Below are 11,450 nucleotides of genomic sequence, written 5' to 3'. Positions count from 1 at the left end.
GGCAGACTACATTACTATGTCCTTTTAAATACGAGGAAACTGAAGGTAGACAAGTCACCAGGCTAAATATTGAAACTAGCATTTGAAACTGGATCTGCTGTCTGATTCCAAGTCCCATACCCTCCAAAAAAACCAGGTGAACTGGTAAGTTCGCTTTTAACAATATGGAGAGGCTGTTTCCTTCCACTTACTTCCGGGCTCCAGAGCCACGGAAACCACCGGCAACCCCCACGGGGCACCTCAGGCCGCCAGCGCCCGCGCCTCCCCAGAGCAGAACCGAGAGGGCAGTGCACGCCGCTCGTGCTGTGCAGTCTCCACACACTAGAGGACGCTGTCGCAGCTGCAATCTGAGGAGTTCCTCTTTCTGTTGTCGCGATACTCTAGGGGCCGGAAAAACGCAATATCGAAGGTCACGTAGATGGCACGCCTAGCCCCGTACGCCTAAGTTCTCGCGCGAGTTACACTTCCGCCCTTTTGGCTCCCTGAGCAGCGCCATGGCGGTAGGCAAGAACAAGCGCCTTACGAAAGGCGGCAAAAAGGGAGCCAAGAAGAAAGTGTAAGTGGCTTCTGTTTTGGCCCCCAGCTTTTTGGCGTTCTTCTGGTGTCGGCGGGCGGGTTCTGGATGGCGGCGTGTGCCGGATGGCGAGGATGCCAGTTGGATTGCGCGCCGTGCCTGATTGGGAACCTTCGAACGGTGGCCTGGTGGATCTGGGTTTTCTGTGTCGCCGCGGGCAGGTTCCTTTCCTTTAGCCTTGGTGGTCTTGTGCGCACTCCTGTGAGCCAAATTGGCGTCGCTACTCGGGACTGGCGTGTTCGGTATTGCGTGCTCCCTGGCTTTCTAAATTCCACGGGAAAGCGATGCTACTTACATGAGTTGAGGAAGTCATTCTTGTTTGCCCAGGACCGCGCGCCCCTTCCTCTCTCTGGGGCAGGTGGGACCTTGGAGTTCCTAAGAGCTCGCGTGAGTCCCTGAAGATTCTGAGTTACCAGTAGGAGTTTTCATGCACCAGTGAAGTTCAAGAGACCTGCATGTTATTCTGAAGCAGTGTTGCTTATGTAGTGGAAAAACCGATGGTGGGGAGTGTGTATGTTTATGGCATAGCTTTTTCAAGGTGTCCGGTGTGTGTACAATGAAGCAGACTTCGTGGGGAAGAGATAGGTTTGTATGTGCGCCCCTCACCTCACTGAGAACTAGAGTCTTACATACTCCAGTTGCTTACGTGCTAGTTATTAGCCTTTTACAATCCTTAGAATGAGGAATCGGTTTAAAAATAAAAACTTAGTAAGAATTAACGTGATTTACGGTAAGACTTAATGTAAATGTTTTTTAAATTACAGGGTTGATCCATTTTCAAAGAAAGATTGGTATGATGTAAAAGCACCAGCAATGTTTAATATAAGAAATATTGGAAAAACACTAGTCACGAGAACTCAAGGAACCAGTGAGTATTTTATGCTTGTTTTGTATTTTTCTTTACTTAAGGTCTGCTGGTGGTCCTGTGGTGGGAGAACTTAAGGAAATGTCAGTTCTTGGTTGCAGCTTTGGCCACTGTTGGTGCTTGTGTTTGGTGCGACACTTGTAGAAGAAAGGTGGTGCTTTTAGAATCATTAAGAAAACGTGCCTGGGTAGTTTGAGCTTCTAATGAGCATAGTCAGGTCATTGGTGTTCAAATGGATTTGGTTAACAAAAGTTAGGGTTTTTGTAACGTACCATAAATTTTCTGATTTCTCAGTTCAATTTTATGCATGAACATTTCTTCGTTGGCTTGACTTTATGTGGTTCCTAACGTTAATGATATGACAATTTTTGTTTTATAGAAATCGCATCTGATGGCCTTAAGGGTCGTGTGTTTGAAGTAAGCCTGGCTGATTTGCAGAATGATGAAGTTGCATTTAGGAAATTCAAGCTAATTACTGAAGATGTTCAGGGCAAAAACTGCCTGACTAATTTCCATGGCATGGATCTTACCCGGGACAAAATGTGCTCCATGGTCAAAAAATGGCAGGTGAGAACAAAAATTCCTCAGAGTGCTTGGTGCTGTGGCATGCGTGGCCAAGGATGTGATGTTATAATGACCATGAAATTGAAGTAAGTTTCATTTTAAATTCTTGATGTTTTCTTGTCTTTACTGAGTTCTGACTCCGGAAGTGGCACTCCTGAATTTGAGCAAAGCTGTGAGCAAGCCATCATCTTCTTGTTTAAATGGAGTTCAAGATTTAGTCTCAAGGTTTAGTACTGGGTTATCAGAGTTAGTTTTTCTGCTGCGTGGATTGTTGGTTGGGGTATGTCTACGTGCAGGTTTTCAATTTTGTCTGTCTTTAGCATATCTTTGAAACAAAATCTAGTGAATTTTATAGTGAAAAGGTTCATTGGTGCATTTGTTTCTCTTGTAATGTAGCATGATAAGAGTGGCAGAGCCTCTGGTGTGAGGTTGGAGTCTTTGCTCCATTTCCCAGCCGTGTTCTCTTTGGCAAGCAACTTAAAGCTTTGCCAAACCTTGATTTCTTTATCTAAAATGCAGGTAAGAGTATCACTTCTTGGGGTTAAGGTGAAATAAAAGCCATGTAAACATGCTTAAGCAAAGAGCTTGACACAAACCATCTGGTCAGTATTGTTATTACAGGAAATAACTACGTTGGTTCAGATGTGTCTGGCTAACCATTCAGTTTTGGGATATTTTGTTTATGGGAATGAATGATGACAAAATGTTTTGGTGCCAAATGATACATACTGATTATACTGTTAGATTTATTTCTGACATTCCCCGAGGATTTTATGGTTGAATTTCTGGAGATATTTTAAGGTATTTTTGCTAGAAGTGTATTATTAAACTAATTTACAAATTGCAAGGAGGTAATTCAGTTTTTGCTGCTACCTAAGGTAGTTTTCGTTTTTTAACTTTGTGGAGTGATATGAATAGTTAACAGATTTTTAATTACATTTTAGTTGTGAAATTGAATATCTAATCCTCAGCATGGCTCTAGTTTGGGACAGGAAGGACATTTAAAAATACAGATATTGGGGCGCCTGGGTGGCGCAGTCGGTTAAGCGTCCGACTTCAGCCAGGTCACGATCTCGCGGTCCGTGAGTTCGAGCCCCGCGTCAGGCTCTGGGCTGATGGCTCGGAGCCTGGAGCCTGTTTCCGATTCTATGTCTCCCTCTCTCTCTGCCCCTCCCCCGTTCATGCTCTGTCTCTCTCTGTCCCAAAAATAAATAAATGTTGAAAAAAAAAAAAAAAAAAATTTTAAAAATACAGATATTTAGTGTTAATAGCGATATTTAATCTATTCAAACACATTTTTTTAAAAAGGAGGAGTAAGTGTAGATGTCCATATTGTAGAGTGTCTTCGAACCTATTTTCTCATCTTGCAGAGTTGTTCCACTGAGTGGGAAGGGCTGATGGGTGGGAAGGGTAGGCTGTTAAAAGGCTGGCATGCATACGTAAAAGGTATGGGAGTGCTGGGTGCTGTTGAGATGGGGATAGAAGTGTTACATGGGGATGAGAAGGAGAGTTGGGAGGACTGGGTATTAGATACGAAGGATAGTAACATTTGGAGTAACTGTTGGTAAGTTTACTTCAGGGAAGTTAATTCTGTAAATTAGGCATGTAGTTTATGTTATACTTCATATTATAAAATAAGTACTTGATCCTCTAGTTTTTTTATATTAGAAATTGAGGGCTTTAAATTGAACTTGGTACAATATCTTTTTTTCTCTAGACCATGATTGAAGCTCACGTTGATGTCAAAACTACCGATGGGTATTTGCTTCGTCTCTTTTGTGTCGGTTTTACTAAAAAACGCAACAATCAGATTCGGAAGACCTCTTATGCTCAGCACCAACAGGTCCGCCAAATTCGGAAAAAGATGATGGAAATCATGACCCGAGAGGTGCAGACAAATGACTTGAAAGAAGTTGTCAATAAATTGTAAGTGTTTCTTTTCATTATACGACATAACCCTGAATCTCTGGTTATCCCTCAGATGAAGGAAAGCATATGAGACTAGGTAGAGTCAAACCTATGTTTTAATCCTGTCTGTGAAACTGTCTAGCTAAATCCCTTGAAATGAAATGTAAGTGCTAAGTAAATGTGATTTGGTTTCTTCATCCTTATGGATCAAGCAGTCTCATGGCAGATGGTGAGACTTGAAGCAAAAGAAATGCCGTTGCCTTAATTAGAAAATAAACTGAATAAGACAAAACTTTGCAGTCAATGATGTATGGGAATAGATGATGACAAAATGTTTCGGTCCCAGATGATGTTCACTGATAAAACTGTTAAAACATTTTTCTGATGTTCCCATGCAGTTGGCTAAGAGGGTGGAACAAAAAAAGCAGAAGGCTCAAATGCTAACTTTGCATTTAAATAGCTGTATAATTTGGATCATTTAACGTCCACCTGTAAAGGGACAATAATAGACTCTTACAAGAGGATTTAAGTGGATTAAATGAGGTGGGTATAATAATGTATAGGTTTATTCTTTTCTGTCATTACTGTTTTGCAGGATTCCAGACAGCATCGGAAAAGACATAGAGAAGGCTTGTCAGTCTATTTATCCACTTCATGATGTTTTCGTTAGAAAAGTAAAAATGCTGAAGAAGCCCAAGTTTGAATGTAAGTGAAAATTCGTAAAGAAAGAAATTGTGTGAACAGAGTACATTGGTGTCTTGTTTTTTGAGGCCAGATGATGGCTCCCCCCCCCCCCCCCCACTCCATTGTGGTTATATAGTTTTGAGGACCATTGTTTTAAGACAGTGGTATGCTATAACATTTTCTTTCTTTCTTTTAGTGGGAAAGCTCATGGAGCTTCATGGTGAAGGTAGCAGTTCTGGAAAAGCTACTGGGGATGAGACCGGTGCTAAAGTTGAGCGAGCTGATGGATATGAGCCACCAGTCCAAGAATCTGTTTAAAATTCAGACATTTAATGGTGACAAATAAAAAATCTTATTTGTGATGTTTAATTTCTGATCATTACTTTTGAGTAATACACACTTGGTGAATCAGAGGTTTTGAACTGATAGTGATGTGAACTCTTCTGAAGCGTTCATGGATTTTATCTATTGCTCTTAGTTACTAAATAGCTGTGAAAGGGTAGTCATCTATTTCAAGCTGTAGTGATCTGGATGGTAGTGCTATGGATGGTTAATGAAATCTTTTTTCTGTATGGCCTGTGTTTTTAAATGGTTCTTGAACCATCTAAAAGGCTTGTTAAAATATGGTAGGGCCCTGCCCCCAGAATTTCTTATTCAGTATTGTAGGATGAGACCTGAAAACTTGCTTTTTCTAAATGTTTTTTTTTATTTTAGAGCATACATGCAAGCAGGGGAGAGGGGCAGAGAGAATCCCAAGCAGGCACCATGCTCAGCCCAGAGCCTGATGGTGGTGCTTGATCCCAGGACCCTGGGATCATGACCCGAGCTAAAGTCCACTTGGGCACTCTACCAATTGAGCCACCCAGGTGTCCCTGAAAACTTATATTTTAAACAAGTTTTCAGGTGGTGGCTGGGGACCACACTTGGAGAACCACTCTGCTACACTGAGCAATGAGAAGAGCCTGTTAATTTTGTTTAGTTTTTTTTTTTATGCAAGTGCTCATTTCCCAATAGTAAAATGGCACAATGTTCACCTTTACTATGAAGTTGAATTTGACTAGAGAAATTGGTTATTGATCACCTGTGAATAAGTGGGCATTTGATGTTGTCCACTATCCAGTATTTAGTCATTTACCCATTCTGTTCTAGTCCTTTTCACCTCCCAACTTTTTTCATTCTTGATCAGCTCAAGACCTTAAAATCCTGAAGAACGTTTAAACTGGGTGAGAAGAGAACTTCACAAATTCCCGTACTTCCATCCTACCATCTATGTATATATGAACAGGTTTTTGCCTTCTTGTCTAATCAAGCTCATAGCTGTAGCTGTTTTCATGTTTCTCAATGTTTGTTTAACCAGTCCCTTCCATCAGCATACATACTGAAGTTTGCCCTTCAGATAACCCCCTACTCAAACCCCTTAAAGCTCAAAGAACTTAACCATATATATTTTTGGGGGTGATAAGCAGTTTGATGTTTAACCACATTCTTTGTAACACTACTTTTTTCATTTTTTAAAAAATGAGAGTGTGTGTGTATGAGTGGGGGAGGGGAGAGAATCCCAAGGCTTTCAGTGCAGGGCATGACACAGGGCTCAATCCCAGGAACCAAGAGATCATGACCTGTGCTGGAATCAAGAGTCTGGGTGCTTAACCAACAGCCACCCAGGTGTCCCCCTCTAATTTTGCTTGTGAATAATGCAATTGGACCCCCAAAAGCTGTTGCTGTCAAGATTACCAGTGACTTTAAGTCCAAATGGTCCATTCATGACCCACATTTTATTTGCTTTTAGTGACATTTGACAGTTGATTTTCTTCCAGAGTCTTACCTCAGATTTCCTATGTCAGTGGCTACTCTTACTAGTTCATCTCAGACTTTAGAGGAGGTCTAAGGCTTGGTCCTTGGACATTTAGCCATACTCTCCCTAGTATTCAGTATCTCAAACTGACTTCCAGTTTATTTCTAGCCTACACCTTTCTTTGAATTGCAGGTTTTGTCTATCAACTGCTTACTTGATATCTTTGGATGTAAATAGGCCTTTCACATTGGATATGTCTAAAATGGTTATTTCAGGGGCGCCTGGGCAGCTCAGTTAGGCTTGACTTCAACTCAGGTCATGATCTTGAGGTTTGTGAGTTCAAGCCCAGCATCAGCCTCTGTGCTGACAGCTGAGAGCCTGGAGCCTGCTTCAGATTCTGTGTCTCCCTTGCTCTCTGCCTTTCCCCCACTCCCTCTCTCTCAAAAATAAACATTAAAAAAAAATAAAAGATGGTATTCCAGATCACAGTGTAACCAAAACACTCCTATATTGAAGGCCAAAATCCTCTGGTCATCCTTGATCATTCAGTTTATTCAAAATAGAGAATCTCCCCATTTCTTACCATCTCCATTACAATCACTTTTAAGCAAGCCACCATTACTACCTGGATTGTTAACTACCTAGTCTCCTGAGGTCCCCCTCTTGTGGAATTTAGATGACTCAAGGCCCATGTGATCTTGCCTCTGACCTCTTACTACAATGTCTCTAACTCTTCTAGCTAGACTGTCCTCACTATTCCTGGATGAATTAGGTATACTGTTTCCCTTTTACTTATGTCTACTAGAATATTCCAGGAAGACTGCTTGTTTGGGGGGAGGGGGTGTCTTGTTCACTGCTAAACCTCCAGTGCCTAGAAGTTCAATACTTGTTGAATAAAGGAATGAATGATATTCCCTATTAATATCCCATAGTGAAGAAGCAAATGTTTTCAGTAAAAAACATTACATTAGTTAAACATTTGGATCTCAAATGACAGGGGCTTCCTTTCCAAGGTGGACAGTTAGGTCAAAAGAGTGGATATTGAGGGTAGGGTCCAGGAATTGAGATAAATGGTATTTTTTGTCTTGTTGGACATCATTTAATGATACAGTCAACAGTTAAGCTCCAATCTGCTACATCTCTGAATAGGGCTTGGCATAGTTCTTAGAAGGGTTCATTTGAAAATGGTTCCAAAAAGAATGTATGGTTGAATTTTCTAAGAATGTTGATTTTTGAGAGGGGGACAGAGGATCCAAAGCTGGCTCTGTGTGAACAGCATAGAGCCCAACGTGGGGCTTGAACTCATGAACTGTGAGATCATGACCTGAGCTGAAGTTGGACGCTTAACCGGCTGAGCCACCCAGGTACCCTTGTGATTGAATTTTAAATGGTTTGGACTGTTTGATGGTGGGTTTAATCAAGTTATCTTCTAGGCCAACTTGAAGGTGGATAACATCCATCCAGTAACAAACTGTAAAGGATAATTCTGTTTCCCATTTAAGTATCTTATATTTTTTATTACTATTTTAGATTGTGGGGGAGGACAGGGGGAGGGGGAGAGAGAATCCTAAGCAGGCTCCATGCTCAGTGTGGAGACTTGGGGCTTGATCCCACTACCCTGGGATCACGATCTGAGCTGAAATCAAGTCAGATGCTCAACCGATTGAGCCACCCAGGTGCCCCATAAGTACCTTATACATTTAATACCTAGATTTTAAGTATTCACACTTTGCTTTTCTCTACTTGATTCTAATTGGAACAATTTTACTTTGGTCTTTCATAGGAAAACAAAAACTGTTAAAACCAGGGATACAGCAGTCTTCAAAAACAGGTTACTGAAGGGGCACTGGGGTGGCTCAGTTGGTTAAATGACTCACAGCCACGAGATCATGACTGAGCTGAAGTCAGGACCCTTAGCCAAATGAGCCACCCAGGTGCCCCACACAGGTTCTTAAATGTGGAAAAATGAGAAAGAAGAGATTGGGATAATGCCATGTGAACATTCTGCCCAATATTACTAGCTTTGATGAAGAGGACCATGGGCCAAGGGAAGCGAATGCCCTCTAAAAGCTAGAAAAGGCATGGAGATTCTCAGTGTCACAATGGTACAATAGAATATGCCTTCATTATTTATCCCACATTGCATGCACAGTAGTCTCACCACTACCAGTATAATCACTGAGAAGTTTTAAAAAAAATTTGACATACGGCCCACTGAATTTTTATGGTTGTGCTGTTAACATTGTTTGAGCACATGGCCATTACTTCTATTCTCCTTCTTAGGCTTTATGTAGTCTCACTGCTACAACTATGTCATTGATACCCACTTCCAGTCCTTAGGTTGATAGCTGTATAGTTACTTTGATACTTGTTCTCTGGTCACTTCCTAAGTTCTCATGGCAGTACTTTCTGAGTTCTTGCATGTTTAGTACAATTTGTCAGGGTGCTTTATACCTGAAAGTCACTTTTATGGGATATAATACCCTTCGGATTCTGTGTCTCTCTCTCTCTTTAAAAAATAAAAACATTAAAAATATAAAAAAACAAACAAAAAACAACCTAACAGTCAAAGTGGATAATATAACATCCTTGACTCTTTGAGCATCTTAAATATACTACTACATTTTCCTCTGGCATAAAGATTGCTAAGGAAAATCAGATGATAATCTAGTTTCTTTCCCTTGTAAGTCACTTTCTGGTTTTGGCTAGAAGCCCAAAGAATATTTTAGTTTTTTAAATCCATTAAGTTTATAAAATGTGTCTTGGTAGTAGTTGTTCTGATTGAATCGTCTCAGGTATGCAGTATACTCTGTGAATACATAACTTCAATTCTATTTGGGGGTAGTTTTCATAAATTAAAGTTTTTAGCATTTGTTCTATTCCCTTGATTTGGTGCCCTTTATCAGGGACTTCCTTGCCTGTGATTTCCTGGCAGCTGTTATGGTCCCTAATTATTCATGTGATAAACTCCTTGGGATGTATTTCTGGGTGATTTTGTCAGCTAATTACTGCCCATGGGCTAAATCTGGCCAATGTCTGTTTTTTGATGGCCTACAAGGTGAGACTGGCTTTTCCATTTTCATATGGATAAAAAAAATGCTTCATCACATGTGAAAATTATATGAAATTCAAATTTCAGTATACACAAAGTTTTACTGGAACACAGTACACTCATTCAGCTTTACGTATTGTCAGTCGCTGCCTTTTGCACTACAGGGGCAGAGTTGAGTAGTGACAGACCACACACAGCACACTCATCACTTCACACTAAGGTGCAGCACAATGCAGACTTCCACGTTTATATGTTTCATATCACCATATCACTGCCGGGTTTATACGTGTTTCATAACACCTTCAAGACACCTTCGAAGATGCATTACATAAAATCTCATCTCAAATCAGCCATAAGCTGTGAGACCATGACCTGGGCTGAAATGAAGATGCTTCAGTTAAGATGCTTAACTGACTGAGCCCCCCAGGTGCCCTTGTTTTCTTTTTAAAGAATCATTTTAGAAATATATGCTGAGATATTTATATTTGAGATTTGAGATTTGCTTCAAAATAATTGGGGAGGAGAAAGTGTCAGGATCTGTGCAGTGTTTGACATTTTACCCAACTTATAAACTTTTTAAAAAGTTAGTCTGCCACAGTTTCATGGATACTGGCAAAAGATATGAGACTCCTGAGTCAGAAATAAAAGGATTTTATTACTCACAGCATATCAATAGCCGAAGCTTCATGTTCATTTGCGACAGTTTCCCATGCTCCTCAAATCCCACAGAGGTAATGCAAAGGATCCATCATACAGTGGGTTGCATTACAGAAGAGGAACACTAAAAATTCAGCACTTGGATAACTAAGTGGAAGCAAGTCTGCTCTTTTTCCAGGGGGAGACATTACATCATCCCTCAAGGTTGCAAGGTGCAAACACCAACCTGAGAAATGGGTCAGGTAAGGAGCAGGCAGAGAGTTGTATTCTTGGCATACCCAACAACATGCAGGGACACTTGGACTCTGTGGCAGACTGCCTCTCACAATGCACTCCTCAGTAAGAATTGACATGTTCTTAGCCAAACTTCAATTTTCACACGAATATGCTCCTCCATCAACCACTCTGACTAGTCACCAGGTTAGAATCTCACACCACATACTGTCAACAAGATTCAAAGCAATGCATGAGGCCAACCTGTAGTATTTACCTCAGTCATTCTTTCCAGGGTTCCATACTCAGCCAATTGTGAATAAGTCCAAGGGGGTAGCAGTTGCTCTTATTTGAGGCAGCCATAATGTATTCAAAGGCCAGGCCATCATGCATTATGAACCATGCAAGAGAGTTTAAACTTAGGTGTCATTATCAATAAATACATGGGCAGTAGAGGAGCAAAAAAGCAACACCTGTCCCCAGGGGAGAGCCAACTCATGACTTATTTTTGTTCCCCCATCCAGAAATACAATCAAAGGGGCACAGGTCACTTCACCTCAGAATTTGTTGTTAAACCTGATTTGGATTATCATCACATTGGTTTGATCAAGTCACATGGACAGTGTCACCAAACAGTTGTAGCTCCAGTTGCCATTTTTGGTATTACCCAAAGCCATTCAGACATCAAAAGCATGTGATCAGCCAGACTGAATTAAGGTTGTGTTGATGGGTGAGTTTTGTACAACACATTCATGTGTGGAGCTGCTGCTGCTGTCATCAGGCATAGCAAAACTAGTTCAGAACCAATCACATCTCATTTTATGAGTTTTCTTCTTTTCATAGCACATGGACACAGATGACAAACCCAGTAGAAGATCAGACATGCTGGATGCAACTGCCACATGATTTAGGTAGCAGTTTTGGATCAAGGTTAGTAGTTCTCAACTGGGCTCAATTTCATCTCCGGGGGACATTTGGCAATGTCCACAGACATTTTTGTCACACCTGGGGGGAAGGTGCTAATGGCATCTAGTGGGTAGAGGCAAGTGATACTGCCAAACAGCCCACAATGCACAAAGCAGCACCTCACAACACTAATTATCCAGCCTAGAATATCAATAGCGCCAAGACTGAGAAT

General features: G+C 41.1%; 1 protein-coding gene and 2 non-coding genes across 3 annotated transcripts; all 3 read left to right on the top strand.

Moving 5' to 3' along the window:
* Window positions 1-397: 397 nt before the first annotated feature.
* RPS3A (ribosomal protein S3A) lies at window positions 398-4,957 on the top strand. The gene is made up of 6 exons (XM_086704116.1): window positions 398-556; window positions 1,339-1,442; window positions 1,819-2,006; window positions 3,721-3,929; window positions 4,507-4,616; window positions 4,792-4,957. Exons 1-6 carry the CDS (start codon window positions 495-497, stop codon window positions 4,911-4,913), a joined length of 795 nt encoding a protein of 264 aa, XP_086560242.1. The 5' UTR covers window positions 398-494; the 3' UTR covers window positions 4,914-4,957.
* LOC112859187 (small nucleolar RNA SNORD73) lies at window positions 2,691-2,763 on the top strand. The gene has a single exon (XR_003223488.1). It is a non-coding gene; the product is annotated as a small nucleolar RNA SNORD73 (small nucleolar RNA).
* On the top strand, window positions 4,227-4,300 carry LOC147581709 (small nucleolar RNA SNORD73). The gene has a single exon (XR_015250692.1). It is a non-coding gene; the product is annotated as a small nucleolar RNA SNORD73 (small nucleolar RNA).
* Window positions 4,958-11,450: the final 6,493 nt, after the last annotated feature.

This window comes from Puma concolor, chromosome B1 (assembly GCF_028749965.1).
Source record: "Puma concolor isolate L17-30 chromosome B1, mPumCon1.1.hap2, whole genome shotgun sequence".
Lineage (NCBI taxonomy): Eukaryota > Metazoa > Chordata > Mammalia > Carnivora > Felidae > Puma > Puma concolor.
This window is presented reverse-complemented; position numbering and strand designations above follow the sequence as displayed.